Source organism: Zootoca vivipara, chromosome 5 (assembly GCF_965207765.1).
Source record: "Zootoca vivipara chromosome 5, rZooViv2.hap1.1, whole genome shotgun sequence".
Classification (NCBI taxonomy): domain Eukaryota; kingdom Metazoa; phylum Chordata; class Lepidosauria; order Squamata; family Lacertidae; genus Zootoca; species Zootoca vivipara.
Window position 1 is genome coordinate 65,373,069 of NC_142588.1, and position 17,706 is coordinate 65,390,774.

Genomic DNA, 17,706 nt, shown 5'->3' on the forward strand with positions numbered 1-17,706 from the left:
TTATACCACAAAAATGCCATTAACTTGCCCATTAAGCATATAGCAGTACATCTGTGGAGGAAAAAGTACAAAACAGAATACCTAAACAAAAATGGATAGATAGGAAACACAGTAAACAAAAGACAATAATGACAAAGCATAAATCTTTTAAGTCCAAAAATAGTATTAGGTAGTTTTCCTTCAAAGCAGGAAAAAAACATTTTATTGCTGCTTGCCCCACAAATTAACCACTTACCTTCGTTTTTAAAAGAAGTTGACTGGTGTCTTCATTTTTATGCTCTCCAAATCATTCACAGCATGTAAATATTAACACAAGTTAAAGCAATGACTATAGCTTACCTCCGATACTCTAAGGTGGCTAACATACACAGATAAGTATTTGGTGATTCATTATATATCCAGTTTTCTAATTGCCTTGTGCAGGGCAGTGTCTAGGCGTCTTACAATCAAGTTGGGGGGGGGGAGAACACATAACAACCATCCATAATTAAACATTGTAACTATATAAAAACAGGAGCATTCTTAAATAAAATAAAAAACCCACTCAGAAATGTTGTGAGCATCTAATGACATACTTTCAGGAGGTAAATACTGTATTAATGCAGTATGTGTGACGTTCAGCAAGCAAATTGCCCAAAGAGCAATCTGAAGGGCAGGTAACTTTTCTGAACTTATGAAGATGAGGTCTCCAAACTGGAACTGGAATCAAAGGAAGGCCTTCCTGTGGGAAAAGGCTGGCAGAAGGTCTCACTATGGGGAAAGTGATTGGCTTAATATAGCGTTCCGAGGAAACGCTACAGAAAAGCTGGTTCCTGTCTCAGTGACAAGACCAGTTTGGCATGATGAGGAGACTGATCCTGTCTCCTGGCCTGATGGTGGTGCCATATGAATTGGAAACAATGCTATCTGGACATCTGGGAGATAACCAGCATCCTTTGTTGTATGTCACCTGCCATCCTACCCTATGGAGTAGGAGCTGCATTGTGAAGAGTGTCGGCTGACATGGGGAAACAGGCTAAAGGGTGAAATAAAATACTAAGGTATCGAACTGAGAAGGACAGAAGTGATGGGAGGAACGACTGTAGGTATGGTAGAAACAGTACAGCCCCAGTATACTATGACAACTTTGATGTGGTTCAGTTTCTATAAAACAAGGTAATCCATAATGCATACCATTCTGTTTCTGACTTTTCCATTGGTTTGAAAAATATTGTTGCAGAAATAACAAATGGTAGGGAAGGTAAAGTACTGGCTTGGTGGTTTGTGAGCACAACTCAGTTGTATTGCTTCTACTCTGTACAAGTTACTTGAGAGTGGGGAAGGAAAAGAGACTCGCACGAGCCGCAATTTGGACAGTAGACTTTATTAGAAACTTTTTCTTCATTCTTCGGTAAATTCACATTAAAATATGCTGAAGGCAGCTCAGTCTGCACATTCGCCAACCTGCCTTTACAACAACTTCCAGTTATAAACTAGATAACTGATCAGGCAGAGAACTTTGAACAAAGTAGGAAATGCAAAAAAGAAAGCAGTGTCTTTAAAAAAAAAAAAGTTGATCCCGACAAATGGATACATATTGCAAGCAGTGGAGAAGATGACAAAAAAGCCACCCCCTGGGGAGACAACTTAAAATTGGACACTCTGTACAGAGCTTTGAACAGATATGCAAAATACTGTGTCACATACATATTAAAAGAAACCCAGCATTTGGAATTCATGAAGTACAAATGATTTTTTTAAATCCAACTTAAAAAGTGACATATTTTGAAAGCCAGGGTGTGTGTGTTTTGTTGTTGAAAACACTGAATTGTCAGCCCAATCGGCAACCAAGTTAAGCTAGAAAACACTGATTTGAGGAAATTCCACCCTACTGAAGCAACAGAACAAAAACCAGCTGAAATGTGCTAGCTTAACTGATTTTCAGATTGAGCCAATTTTCTTCAGAAAAGATCAACTACCTTTGAAACCAAGACACAGCTCTTTTATGACATAATTTAAAATATGGTGGGTTGGGTACCAAGAGCATGTTATTCTGAAAAGGCAGAGCACCTAAAAGTAAAGGCCACAATCTAGCAGTTCCAATGCAGCTCATATGCTCCGTGCGCACAAAGATTCCCAATTCCCTTCTACAGAGCTTGTGGGAATCTAGAGCGCAATCCGGAGCACTTTCCTTCACAAATGACAACAGGCAACCTCTATGTGTAAGGAACTTACCGTACTTTGGATCAAAACAGATTTCTACAGAAAACGCGGTTCCTTGGCATGTCTTACTAGTTAAATCTCTGTGACGTTGTTATTCTGGTTTTCAGAAACCTCCAAACAGCTTATTGGTGGGGTTTTTTGGTAGCATACGTTTAACCTGTACAAAGGGAGTTCCTAGCCCCCTTTGCTCTAGGGCTGCTTTTGGGGATTAGATCTTCATGGGCTGCATATCCAGCGCCAGACCTAAGTCAGCATACAGCTCATCTTTGGATGTGACCTGTGAAGACAAGCAAGCTTTGGATTCTGCAATAACAAGGCTGCTAACAGTGTAGGCAACAATAATTTCACTGAAAGATCCAAACCAACTCAAAGAGTTTTCACATTCCTTAGTAGTCTCCAAAATGTTCTGCCACGGTTGATTTAAAAAAGAAAGAAAAAGAAACATTTAAAAATAATAATTAAATAACACTCAAAATATCCACCACGAAGATTTATATTCTGATGTAAACAATTTCTACCATTTAGAGGTCTAGAATTCATATTACTGGTATTGTAAATAATTTTTCAAAGACTGAGGCAAAGGTAGAGTTTCTATATCATGCAGGCGTTCTCTGCCCAGGGCAAAGCGGATTGATCTTCGGCACAGGTCCATGAGAGGCAGGGGTTCCGCTGAAAAATGAAACAGAAGATATAGTATCAGTGCATTTCCCCCTTCTCCTTTTCCTTCATTAATTGCACTCATGTATAATAGCTTTCCCGACTGAAAATGAAGAAGTTAATCAACTAACATTTCAGTGGAATATTCAGTGCAGATCTTCAAAACATGCATGGAACACTTGAATTTAATGCAAAGCTATACTTTAGCACAGCCTTCATGAACTCAGTGCCCTTCAGTTGTTGGGGATAAACAAATCTGAGACATTGTACTATATAAACACTGACAACTGGGAAACACTGGCCTGCGAGCGCTCCAGTTGGAGAACAGCCTTTACCAAAGGTGTCATGGGCTTTGAAGACACTCAAACTCAAGACGCAAGGGAGAAACATGCTAAGAGGAAGGCACTCTTGGCAAATCCACACCGTGATCAACTCCCACCTGGAAACCAATGTCCCCACTGTGGAAGGATGTGTGGATCCAGAATTGACCTCCACAGTCACTTACGGACTCATTGTTGAAACTGTGTTTATGGAAGACAATCTTACTCGGCTATGAGTGATTGCAGAAGAAGAAAAAGAAGAATGCAAATACATACAATATAATATTCACACTCACAACGTGGTACTTTCATGGGCATGCAATGGGACATTAAAGAAAACAGATTCAACTACACTTAAAAGGAGAGATAATGTGTCGGAAAGCTTTAGGATAATAATTTCACTATCTGGGGCAACAGGGGGTAACTATGACCATAGCTCTGTCAGACACTGTACAAGTCCAAGCACACTGGGACAACTATACACTTAAAATGTCCATACAAAGGTCTTTCCCTTTCCTGGAGCTACTAAATCAGAACTTACATCTGTAACAACACTTTGCTGATTGCTGCCCCAGAAACCTTGGACTCAATGGCAACGCTGAAACCATGATTAAAGATTAAAGAGTGGTCAAAATTCCTGATGGTCTCAGAATGCTAAGAAACCATCGTTTCTCAAAGACTAGCAAATGCATGTAAGCAAAAGCAATTTGATGTTCAACGAAGGCCTTCCAGAAACAAAAATATAAGCAAATGCTAAAAATGGGAGAGTGGGGGAATCAGTGAATTCTTGCAGCAGCAGCTAGCTTTCAACCTTCAAACATTGTTTTCTAAGCAGATATTTTAAAATGTTTTCTTCCTCACCTCACCCTTGCTTCATTCTTAAAACACACACACACACACACACACACACACACGTTACCGTATTGGCAATAATTAGGTTCACAGTCTTAATGAGATGATTGATATTGTTGGCAGTTAAAAACATGGGAGGCTGGGGCTGGGGGGGGGGGGAATGGACAAGATGAAAGCAGTTCTATAGCCATGTAATGGCTGTGAGTTATTTAATTGTTTTGGGCAGATGTACACAGAATTGTACATTTCTCACAGAGATACCCTCTTTCATGTTGTTGTTTTTTTCCGGAGGGGTGGGGAACTGAATATAGTGGATAGCTGCTTTTCAGCTTATTGTTACATGAATATTTTATTTCGTAATTTTGAATTCCACTTTTCTTGAATAGAAAAATTCTGATTTTTCTATTCTTTAAGTATAGGTAAATCTACACTAGCTGTTTCTCCATTTAAAAAAGGGAGAAAGACCTTTCATTCATGCATTTGCTATGTTTACTTTCCCTATCCACCCCCCTTCTGTATCAAATTGAAATGCCACTAGCTCGCTAGCCACATTCCTTTGTAATCCCTCCATCAGCTTTCAGTTTTCAGCCATATCAAATTAATTACTGGTCATGACCCGAACTCATGAATGATCACCCTCCATCTAGATTGCTCTCCCTTTTTAATCCCCCCTTTTTAAACCACCACCACCCGGCACTGGTCTCTTCCTTAGTTAGACTTTAGTTACTAAAAGAGCTGAATATCTGGTAATCTCAAAGCTCAAAGTTGGTCTTCCATTTCTATCACTTGTCTTAGCATGAGTCAAACAGGAGTCTTCAGAAAATGCTTGCTGTACAATTGCATACCACTCAATCTCAACTAAAGCAGCCAGTGCCTTCCAGGTGTTTTAGACTACAACTCCCATCTCTCTCTCTCCCCTGTTTTAGTCCAAAACATCTGGAGGGTACCAAATTGCTGAAGGCTGTTATTACAACCCCAAAAACTAGAGGAGGAGGAGACTCATGACTTGATCCAAATCTCTGGTGTACCAAAAATTCTAACATAAATTCTGTACCAATTGGTCTTATGGAAATGATAAATAGCATTGTCAGCATGTTTGCCATTTAATAAGGTAAGGGTACTCCAAAGATACTCTCTGTTTACTGTTAGGAAAACACAACCAGATAATACTCAGAATGATGGGGCAGATTTTGTGTGCGGTGAAAAATAAAGAATATAGACAATATAAATGCAAACTTGTGCCATTCTTGGTTTCAAAGTATGTGGGGGGTTTTTAAAGAAGACTGAACACATAATTTATGCAATTGTACTAATTACACACATTGCACAATTTAAAAAAGGAAAATGCAGGATTGAAAATATTTTCTTTTTAAAATTTTTAAAGTTGAGTGTTTTCATACACAGTGATAATATCCATTGTAAAACAGAATCATGTGTCCTTGCATTCTGTTTTTTTTAATAAGGAGAGCCTAGATCAGGCATCCCTAAACTGCGGCCCTCCAGATGTTTTGTCCTACAATTCCCATGATCCCTAGCTAACAGGACCAGTGGTCAGGGATGATGGGAATTATAGTCCAAAACATCTGCAGGGCCGAAGTTTGGGGATGCCTGGCCTAGATGTAACCCATCAAACAGTGAAACATGAGCTTCTGCTGCTTCTCTCTCTCTCTCTCTCTCTCTCTCTCTCACACACACACACACACACACACACACACACACACCCCTCTTCACCTGGTACATACTTTCCCCTCCAATTTATCAACATATGAGCAGCTGGAAGCCATTATGTTGTCTTCTTTTTTAAAAAAAATAATAATCCCCAAACCTATGGGCAACAGATGGCACAATTATCTGTTATCAGCCAAGAACGATAAAAAAAACACCACATTTTAGCGACTTCAGAAATTTTTTTTTAGGAGAGATTATTTTTTTTACTTTTTCTCACCTTCCCTTATTCAATTTAATTAAAGTAAAGAAAAAATGGCTGGCATTCCAACAAAGCACCTGAAGAAATAGGATTCTGCCTATGAAACTTCATGTCGCAAGAACGCCAGAAAGTACAGGAAGGTACCACGGTATTCCTTCAGCCATATCTTGACACCCAGATTCCCCTGATTCACACCATGCGCACTCAAATAGCACGAAAGAGAGAGTGCCCAAGTGACGTACTTTGACCAAGAAGCTGTCTCATGATTGCACAAGCGAACAGGAGCCTGTCTAGGTCAGGAAGCACCATTTCATGCACCAATATCATCTCGATCAGCAGTATCATCCAGGGAACAAATTTATCCTACAGTAAAATAAGCCTGCAAGTGAAACCATTCAGCAATAATAATAATAATAATAATAATAATAATAACAATAGTAATAATTTTATTTATACCCCGCCCTTCCCAGTCAAGACCGGGCTCAGGGCGGCTAACAACAAGAATATCAAAGCAAGTATAAAAGAAACAATTCAATTAAAATGCAGATTAAATACAGTGTTAAAATTCAATTTTAAAATTAGGAATCTACAAGTGCAACCTCATTTAAATATCCGTAGGATAAAGCAGTGTTTCCCAACCTTGTGCCTCCAGCTGTTTTTGGACTACAACTCCCATCATCCCTAGCTAGCAAGACCAGTGGTCAGGAATGATGGGAATTGTAGTCTGAAAACAGCTGGAGGCACAAGGTTGGGAAACACTGGGATAAAGCCTTAGGGGAGTCAGTCCAAAGGCCAAGCGGAACAGCTCTGTCTTGCACACCGTACGAAAAGATGACAACTCCCACTGGGCCCTAGTCTCCTGAGAGAAAGAGCGTTCCACCAGGTCGGGGCTAGTACTGAGAAGGCCCTGGTCCTGGTCGAGGCCAGTCTAATTACCTTTTGACTTGGGATCTCCAGTATGTTATTATTTGTGGACCTTAATGTCCTCTGTGGGGCATACCGGGAGAGGCGGTCCCGTAGAGATCACATGTTGCCATTTACTATTAGGACATCTCTGAATGTCTGGCAAATATATCTAAATAAACAGTTGTGCCTGATTCTCATCTCATGAAGGAGCCCATGGGTCAAGGAGGCAAGGCAGATTTGGGGGTCCCAAATCCACAGGATGATTTATTTCAGTTTAACATTTACTGCACATTTTGCCATAAATTGTCATGGAAATAAGTACAAGAACCATTGCATGGATATCTTCCTTTTAAGATTTTTGCTTGACATGTTGCCCATGGGACTTTTCTTGCAGTCAATATCCTGACCAGATCACACCCCTCACTGACTCAGCTTTGCATTCTAACTTGCTGGAATATACCCTAAACTCTGAAAATAGTATAGTCAGTCAGAAATTTCTTGCCACCACAGGAAAAGGGTTCATGCCCTTTCATGTACAAGGCATAGGAGTGGTCAGAAAAGAAAAGATGATAAGTCCAGTGCATTAGAATACCTCATTTATTTTAGAAGCAGAATTGGCCCACGGCCCATCTAATTAGGTTCATTAACGTTCCTGCCAAAAATACCATCTTAATTCTGTATAATATGGTCTTTACTCAACTGTAAAGAGAGATGATACATCAATGTGAGAATTAATTCAAGAGATCAGTGCAGGAGATTACCTTGGATGAAGTGAGACTGACATTGTACAGTATGGGCACGTGTCAACAGGCATACAGTAAAGGATGGAACTCAAGAAGGGTTCAGGACCATCCAGTAACGTAATGGGAATTAGCAACAGAACTGTTTTCAAGCTGGTTTCACACACACACACACACACACACACACACACACACACACACACCAGTTAAATTACAAGTTTCCCTTATGGGGAGCTTCCAGACAACTTGCTTACTGAGCATTCATGCTGATTTGGGGGGGGGGTGAGCGGGCAGCAGGGAGAGATGAATTTGCACCAAAGCAAGTGTTATCTCACACTTCCCACTGCCTTTTCCTGTCAATTTCCTTATTGCATGAAGTCCTGTTGTTTGGTGAAGCGAGTTTGTGCACGATCTCCAAATCAGCTTTAAGCATGCAGCCTGAATTTGCCAATACAGTGGTAACTCGGTTTACAAACTTAATCCATTCCTGAAGTCCGTTCTTAAACCAAATTCATTCTTAAACCGAGGCATGCTATCCCTAATGAGGCCTCCCACCGCTGGTGCCCTTCCACTGTTCTGTTTGTAGACCGAGGTAAAGTTCGCAAACACTACTTCCGGTTTTGTGGAGTTCGTAAACCGAATCATTCATAAACATGATTCTTCTTAAACCGAGGTACTACTGTATGTGACTGAATCCCACCTCCAAGATATGGGCAATCTAGAAGTGGCTTTTTTCTCTGCCATCTCCCCATCTCTATCCATAGCTTTGGAAGTCTGTGAAGTGTGACTTTGAATGCATGGAACAAAGAATGAATTATAGAACTTTATTGATTAGCCTTCCAGTCAAATAAAATTCTATGCACAGAACAGATGCATGCATTTCTGGAGATTTTCTCTTTTTTTCAGAAGTGCAATGATGAAAAGCAACACTGGAATAACAATTATGCTAAGTGTGTTACAGAGCAGAGCAAGTTCTTCCTGCAGTGTCAGATTGATTCTCCATTTCACAGAAGAGTGTTGCTCCTTTCTGGTATCTGAGCAGAGCAGAGTCCACTTGAAGGAGGCTTACAGATAAAAGAGTCCAGCCAGAGAAGCAAAATTAATTGTTCTATTTATTCTTCAGTGCAATTCCGAAAGTAGCCCCAAAGTAGCACATTTGATTTCAAAACGAAGTTTCTAAAAAAGATGGATGGGAATAGTACAAAAAAACAAGTTTAAAGAGAAAGTCAGGGGAGGCAAATCTCTATGGAAAGACTGGGGGTTATTTAAAACCACAATAGAACATCAGCTAAAATATATACCACAGATCAGGAAAGGTAGCGCCTAGCCAAAACCAATGCCAGTGTGGTTATAAAGCACAAAGAAGCTATTGGAGGCAAGAAAGCTTTGTTCGGCAGAATGAAGTGTTGCTCAAATGTAAACTCTCTCTCTCTCTCTCCCCGTGCACGCACGCATGCACACGCGCACACACACACACGGAGTGGAGTAGGAGTAGAGTATGGGGAACATCGTTAGAAACAGACACAACAGCAATAAAATTATAAACCAAAAGCAGAAAACCAGCTAGGGAGATGAACAGGCCATTGAACAACAAAGGCTGAGCAATAAGGTGGTCAAGTCTGTGGGTGACACCCCAAACAAAATGGACATTATGAGGTGCTCCCAAAGAATCTCTCCAAACTGTGTTAAAGGACAATCAACTGTAGTGCCGGGCAGGTATTTTTAGTCTCACTGAATTGTAGTACAGTATTTGTGAGCAGTGACAAAAAGACAGCATCTCCAAAGGGTTAGGAGGCATGTGAGAAATCCGAGAATTTTGGGATTGAGTTGGGTTTACAGATGAGAACACTAAGGGTAATTCCGCCCCCCCCCCCAAAAGAATAAAGTCTCAATAGTTGTGATCAGTGGCTGGCAAGTCTCTCAATCACTGCAGCCCTCTGACTTTCTTCCAGTCGCATTGCTCTTCCTGTGCCAGATCAGCACTAGTGCTGTTTCCAGGGTGACCTGGCACAGAAAGAGGAATGAGTCCAGAAGGAGCTGAGTGCAGAAAGATGTGGAGAGGTTCACTGGCAACTCTGATTGTGGTTGCATTTTTAAAGAAAAAACTGGGTGAAAGTCCTACCTTTGAACACCTTGCCTGTAAAGAAAAACAAGCCAACTCCCTCCCACCCCAAAGATTTCTTCAAAATATGCATTGCAGGGGGTTGGACTAGATGACCTTTGTGGTGTCTTCCAGTTCTTATTCCATGAAATCTATAAAGTCATTAAGTGTTGCAAGCTGGGGTTAGAACAAATAAACAAAATCCTTGACTTTGGAGCAAAACGGATGTCTACAGAAATAGTGATTCCTTGGCATATCTACTAGTTAAATCCCTAACTTCACTATACATTGAAGGGCCTGAGCTGGTGGTGGCAAACCAGGATCCATGCTAGGGATCATTGCGAAAGGGTTCAGAAATAAATTTGTCAATAACACGGTGCACCATTTTGTATAATCTATGGCGCAACTACACTTGAAACAATATATAGTTCTGGAAATTGTCCACCTGGAGAAAGGATTGAACAACCCTCCCATGGAGAAAAGGTCACATTTGGGACTTTTCCATGTTTACAACATGGCAAGGGCTGACACAATAGAGATTTATAAACTTATGCATAGTGCACTAGAACCAAGACCCACAAAGAGTTGTACACATTTTTCACATGACAATATCCTTCTTCAAAAGGGATGTTCACACTAACTTGTGTGTCGAAAACCCCATAAGCAGCACAGATAAGATGGACTTGAGAAAATAAATAATCTCTTGTCTGAAACATATCCTCTTAGACAGCCTTCACCAGGGCTTCATCTGGAACCTCCAGATGTTGTAGGACTACAGGAATGGTGGAAGTGCCAGAATGGTAAAGGCTGCTCTTAAAAAATAGCATCCTGGTAGCAATTCTGAACAAAAATCCAATGCAGACATGCCCCAAGTTCAGAATCTTAAAACTGCCTCTCATATTTACTGTAGCAGAAACTCTCTTCAAAACCAAAATTAAAGTTTTATTATTGTGACCAAATCATTCTTTGTCACAGCCATAAAATGTGCAAGGTTATAGCTGCTTTTAAAACTTACAAGTTCTATGCTTCCTTAATGAAGAGTCAGTCCCTTGGTGTTCACGTATTTTGTTCCCAAGGATTGCGGTTTAAGCATCCCACAAAACTTTCCATTACTCTGTAGAAAAACTGCCCCACTGGTAGGATAATAGAAAGATCTGCTTTGGGTGCTACAAAGGTTTACATGTCATCCCTCCTGCACACCCACCAAAGCAAATCCTCATGATGCACTGAACATCACATGTGACATTTGACTTAAGAGAATTCCTGCCTTCTGGTTATGTGCACATATATCCATGTCATAGCCATGGAGAACGGGCTTCATTAAATTCTCAGATAGGATTAACAAATTAAAGAAGCAGGATTAACAAATTTTAAAAATATTTGATTGTTGAACATTGCACTGCATAACCTTTCCTTAATCCTTTCAGTTAAAGACGATCAATGCACACATATGGCTGGTTGGAGTGATGAAACCAACAATGGCCTTTGTGTTCAAAAAACACTTAATTTTTCACATATTGTTGAAGGCTTACAAAGGAACACAAGGATTTTAAATAATCAAGTTAGTTGAGTTACAGTGGCAAAACGTAACAATGAAGGCTGCTTAGGTGTTACATAATTACTTATTTTTTTAAGGGTTTTATTGCTCCTTTGTGAAAGGGATGTTTGACACAGCTTTCAGCCGTTAATATCAACACATGGTAGCAAACATGTTCAGGTTAAATGCTACAATCACTTCATGTGGTGTTAACAACAGCCAGCATGAATGCATTCTGTGAACTTCGAAATAAATTTCTACTTTCACATAATCATAGAATTGTAGAGGGTCATCTATTTGCAACCCCGTGCGGTGTATGAATCTCAACTAAAGCATCCATGACAGATGTCCTCTCTATGTTCACCAAACATTTTTTAAAACTTTCCTCCTCCCTCTTTTCTCATCCTGTCTCTTCCATTCTCTTCCTGACCTTACCAGATTAAGCACGCTCTTCTTTCTTGATGAGACATTTTTTCTCTCTGTGGGAAGCAGGTCTGCAGACTGGCTGGCTGGCTGAGTGCCTGCTCAGTGCAGCAGAGAAGAGAGAAAGATTCTCTACTGTCTACTACAACTGCTGATTTTTCAGGAGAGTCCTGCAACCTAAAAAACACACACACCAAAATGGTGCTGGCAGCTAAACAGCAGCCTAGTTGACACATACTGTAGCACTAAACCATGGCTTAGTGTTGTGTGAATGAACTGGGAAAAGCTACAGAAAAACTTGAGTCTGTGCCCTTTCCCTCCAAGCAGTTTTTAGTGTTGCTTTCACCAAATCATGGCTTGTTTCGTACAAACCAGATTTTGTGGCTTATAGCTAACTCTGGATAATTTCAAATCTTCAAGACAAAGATGATAAAGATGGCTTGTGCTAAACCCTGATCTTTGGTTTGCATGGAACAACTCTGGATTGTGTGCCTAAGTCCTCCTCTCATACTACTACAGTACAGGAGGAAAAGGGAGAGGGATGTTTGCAAGCTCATGTCTCAGGATATTCCAACTCATACAGGCAGCGCTAAACAACTTACAGAATCTGGTGCCCTCTAGATGCTTTTGGCTGCAACATCCACCATCCCTGACTATTGGTAATGTTGGCTGGGGTTGACTGGAGTTATATTCTAAAACACTTGGAGGGCGCCAGATTTTTGACCTGGGTCGGCTCCTACAAGATGTGCAGGAAAGTTAGAGGTGAAGTTCTGCAACTTGCCCTGTCACAATTTCCATTCACCTTTGTGACTTACATAGTGACTTTCCCCCATTACATCTGCAGTATAGATTTTTTTTTTACTAGCTATGCCAGTACAAAATGCACCGGACGCTTTAATGTACACATTGATCACCCCTAAATTATAAAAGGTAATGAGATTCCAGGCTTTAAAAAAATGACGGGCCAGTTGGCTAAATACATTTATAAAAAGCCAACACAGTTTATTTTCAGACTTATTTAACGCCAACTTGATTTTCCATAATGTTCAAATTATCTCTTGGTTTCGAGAACAGCCTGACAACAGCGGTTAAGTGCAAACCTATACAGCTAATTCACTACCGCATTATCAGAACTATCAGGTTTACACCTTTCAGGTTGAGATGCACTTTGAATTATTCATCGGGCTCTCCCCTTGATCCTGAAAAAGGTCACACTTTTTCATACAATTTACTTTATTGATGTACTTTCTACGTACAAAAGCAGGACCATGCATTATTAATCACTGCCCTTCATATGCCTGATAACATCAATTAAATGTGGGTTTCCTTGTCCCTCCCTTTCATGAGGCTCTAAACAATAAAAGCTGATCCATGGCAATAAATTGACACAACCACTTAAAGGACAAGTTGTAGACATCTTTATAATCTAGACCAGCGTCTCCCAACCTTGGGTCTCCAGGTGTTATTGAGCTACAACTCCCAATGCTTAAGGCATACTCACACAACCAATCCTGTTTTCATCCCTAACAGATTTATTTATTTTACAGATTTATAATCCGAACTTCCATTAAAAAAATACATCAAAGCAGTATACAACGTACAGAAATAAGATCACTAAAAAGCACCCATAAAAGCATTGTTAGAAACATCAATAAAGCATTGATATATGCTGATGGTTTAAGAAGAGAAAATTAGTATTGCAGAGGCTTGCCTAAACATTATAGTTTTCAAAAGACATCTGAAAGAAGGGAGACATAGTTCCTACTGAACTACTATTTGGTAGGGAGTCCCTTAGGGCCTAGTGAAGTCCAACCCAACCTTAGGGCTCGGGGGGAACCACCAAAAGTGCCCCCTCAGAAGATCTCTGTGATCAATGTGCAGCATAAATAACCAGGTGGTCCTTTGGACACACAACAAAGTTGTTTTCAAAACACACCATCAGATACACAAAGGGAAAAGCAATGTTAAAATTTGCCAGCTGATTCCATAGATGGGCAGAAATGTCTTGCGATCAATGCACACCAACAGATGGTTGCTGAACTAGTAAATCTACAAGCACTAATTGGTTTAGGATTGACTCTGGGCTCTAGTGTCAAGGAATGAAAACATGATAAAATCAATCACACATCAGTGCCAAAGATGTAAAATAACCAGTGTGCTACCCTTTCCCCCACTATTCAGTTTGCACGTACCTGCTATTAAAGTTTAGAGAAATGTAGGAGTGGTCCCTTGAAACTTTTCTGGAGTGTCTTCAGACACACTTCACAGAATGTTAACTGCTTCACTTGTACCAAGGCTCTTTATTCATAATGAAAGGGCACACAAGAGCATTAATCTGCAGACAACTTCCTTCTTCTTCCTTTATTAGAACTCAAGAGGAATAAACACAAGCTATGGGTAATTTATTAATTTATTTAGTTTGATTCTCTCTTCTTTATTACTTAGGCTAGCGCTGCCCCCCCCAACTTCCCTGTAGCTTGTGTTCATTCTTCTTGATTTCTCAGCACTGTATAACATATTTGGCCTGAACAGGAGATATGCAGTTCCCTCTTCCACGTAGGGTTTCCAGACTCAGACCACGTAGGGTTTCCAGACCACGTAGGGTTTCCAGACAGGACTTCTGTGCCTTTAATTGCGCTGCTCTCTTTTGAGTCTGGAAACCTTAAAGAGAAACCAGCAGACCCTTTGTTTAATTTCCAAGCAAAGGGTCTGCTGGTTTCTCTTTAAGGTTTCCAGACTCAAAAGAGAGCAGGGCAATTAAATGCACAGAAGTCCTGTCCACTATTGAGTCTGGCAACCCTACTTCCAAGCAAGGAAGATAGTCAGCTGGTGTTAATGCTTCATCACAAGTTGCTTAGGATCAGCACTCTGAAACCTTAGCATGCCAATTAATAAGCCCTATGCTTATTAACCATTCCTTCAGCCAGCACAGACAAGATGCTTCATTGTATAACCTCATATTTGGCACCTCCTCTCTCTTTCATGTCTATCAGTATTTTCTATTTTATTCTCGGTCCCCCCCCCTTGACATATATATTTAGAAATATCTTTTTGCCATTTGTTGAAGCAATCTGTCTTGCCGATCACCGGTATTGCTTGAAACAAAAATAACATTCTTGCTAATACATTCATCTTTATGGTCGACACTCTGCCCAGCAACGAAAGTTTCATTCTACGCCATATTTGCAAATTTCTTTTAATATTTCCAAGTTTTCAAATAATTATCTTTATATAAATTTATATTCTTTGCTATTCATCTTTATGGTCGACACTCTGCCCAGCAACGAAAGTTTCATTCTACGCCATATTTGCAAATTTCTTTTAATAATTCCAGGTTTTCAAATAATTATCTTTATATAAATTTATATTCTTTGCTATTAACCATACACCTAAATACTTAACCTTCTTTTCAGTCTTTAGACCTGATATATTTTGTAATTTATTTTTACTCTCATCATTCATGTTTTTTACCAGGAGCTTGGTTTTATCTTTATTAATTTTAAGACCTGCTATTTCTCCAAACAAATTTTTATCTCATCTACTACTTTCAGAATTGACTCTATTGGTGCTTCTACAGAGATCACCAAGTCATCTTCAAATGCTTTTAATTTGCATTGTCTCTGTCCCACCCTTATTCCTTTAATTTCTGGATTGCATCTTATTCTTTGTGCCAAAACTTCTAAAACTAGTATAAACAATAAAGGTGACACAGAGAGAGGAATGTTTGTTCTGCCATAAAAGAAGGCAGAGATTTGGGGTAAGCCTAAAAGATTACAGGAAAACACAAGGAAGAATACCACTCTAGACAAAAAGGTGCGGTTTCTAAGCAAAATACAGTGCCACATTTGATGTTCACGGTTTATGGCAGATCCTTTAACACAGGAGGGTATATTTACAACATATTTACTAGAGCAGAGCCAAAATTGTTAACTTTCAAGCCAATATCTGCATGTACAATGCAGAACCTACAGATAATAAACAATTCCCTCCCTCCCCAAAAAAGTGTTCCCTGCTGCACGTACAAGTTTTGAATCCTAATTACCATTTGTATAAAAAGCCTCCGAAGGCTGATTTTTACAAGCGCACAAATCACAGTCCAGGGAAACAGCTGACTCTCAGGGGCAAGAAATCTCTGCATTTCCCAAGCTCATCTAGGTTCATACCAGCAAAGTTCCCCGATCCAACTGAGCAAAACTTTAGGCAGAAGTACATTCCCTTCCTTGTCCCTTGTAGCTGGTAGGACTTTCACTCCAGACCTACCTCAGACACCCTACTGAGATAAGGAGAATTATTGCAACTCCTCACAAGTCTGTTCACATTGGCATTGGCCTTCTCACAGTCTTTATGATGGAATGTTGAGCCAATGTAAACTGGATTTCAGGTTCCTCATGGAAGCTGTGTCTCCTAGTAAAAGCTTTTCTATCACAAACTGTAGATTCTTTTGAGATTTCTGATGCTTCTTAAAAAATACAGAAATATTGCATATCTGAAGATCTTAATACAATTACCAGTAATGATAGTTGGATCTTTACTATTCCCATAAATTGCTGAGATTCGCTTATCTTTTGGCTTTTAATGAAGGCTGTGGAAATACTGCATTGGGACCAAATTTAACTGTTTTTAGACATGGAATGTTTTGCACATTTTTGCTTCATGGCTACAACTGTTTTTATAATTAAGTTATTGCTGCAATGTGATCTGGGATCTTATCTTCATCATTTTTGTTTCTTGGAGGGGACATAAGTCACCTGCTCCAAGCAATTTACCTGCTCCTTCTGCCTCTCAAGGCTGCTGTCTCCTATGTTTGTCTTTCTCTGCCCTTGATCAGCAGTATTACCATTACAAATTAAGAGTTGTTCCTTAATGAAGTAAAGTATCACAGAAAGTTGGATGAGTCCTGCTGACTCTTAGGGTTGGAGGGGGCGGGCAGAGAAAACTGGTTTTGAAATAAATTGAGAGCAAATTGTGTTTCTTTCTCTTTTGATAAATGTAAAGATTAATGTAAACTCAATAAAGAGAATGAATGAATGGTTTTATTAAGGATATAAGGAAAGGAAGAAGGCAAACGGAAAAAGAAGTTGAAAATAAATGGAGCTCTGTGGCCGAAACCTGTCTGAACCTTAACTTACTACTTACAGCAGGACATTCTGGTCTCCTCAAGAGTAAAGTTGCAGGGCTGGTGGTCAGTAATGGACCTGATGAATCCCTGATGGGAAGGACAAAGGTTGTATATCACAGTCCATTTTTAAGGACTCTCACCCATGTTGGGCTGAGTGACAGATGCCTTTATCTACAAATCCTTCCTGCTTCTGTATTTTAATTACGGTATCCCTCCTGAAGGCCTTGCCCAACCAACTCCTGTCACAATCCTGCCAAGACTCTCACTGCACTCCCTGAGTTCTCTCCTGTTATGGACCAGGAAAGATAAGGACATAAGACTGAACATCACAGCAGGCTGTATAATTTCTGCGCTGTTGAATGCCATCATTTCATCACACACTTATACTGCAACAAACAAAAAACTTATCCATGATGAAACACGTAGCAATGCACTTACAGATCATCATCCCTGAATGGTCAACAGGCAGAGTAATTTATGGCCACTGTCTGCCTCACCCAGGGAAAAATATACATTCCCTTTCAAAAGCACATATGTTTAAAAATCCAATACCTGAAGACATTCCGTGTCTCATACTGCGCAATCTCTATCAATTGCCAAGGGTATGAAAGTAAAAAGCAAGTCTTTAAAAAGAAGGTGACCTTTATGCTAGAGTGGATTCCATTAAAGCTGTTTTCACAAGACGAGGGAAACCTTTAAGTTGCTACCGGATGAACGTTCAGAGTTTTGATTGAAAGAAAATTTGTTCGTTTAAAGCAATGTGTCAGCAGCAGAAATCCACAGGAAATCCAAGCACTTCATTTCAACAACACGCACAGAGCTAAGAAAAGATCTGCACTATACAAATAAACAAGCCCCAGTCTCTTCACTTTGCAACACAACTCTTCTCTTTCCACCCACACGATTTTTGAACTGGAAGTGA

At 39.9% G+C, this 17,706-nt stretch overlaps 1 protein-coding gene across 3 annotated transcripts in view; it reads right to left on the bottom strand.

Annotated features, from left to right (window-relative positions):
- Positions 1–1,347: 1,347 nt before the first annotated feature.
- Positions 1,348–17,706, bottom strand: part of SPSB4 (splA/ryanodine receptor domain and SOCS box containing 4) — a 174,271-nt gene continuing 157,912 nt past the window's right edge. For 2 of the 3 annotated variants that reach the window (XM_088670820.1, XM_035133462.3), the window contains exon 3: positions 1,348–2,871. In XM_088670820.1, the coding sequence (XP_088526946.1) occupies positions 2,744–2,871 (128 nt within the window). In that variant the 3' untranslated portion in view covers positions 1,348–2,743. Of the gene's footprint in view, positions 2,872–8,414; positions 8,781–17,706 lie in introns of those variants that run through there. The other variant, XM_088670821.1, reaches the window with a different exon arrangement.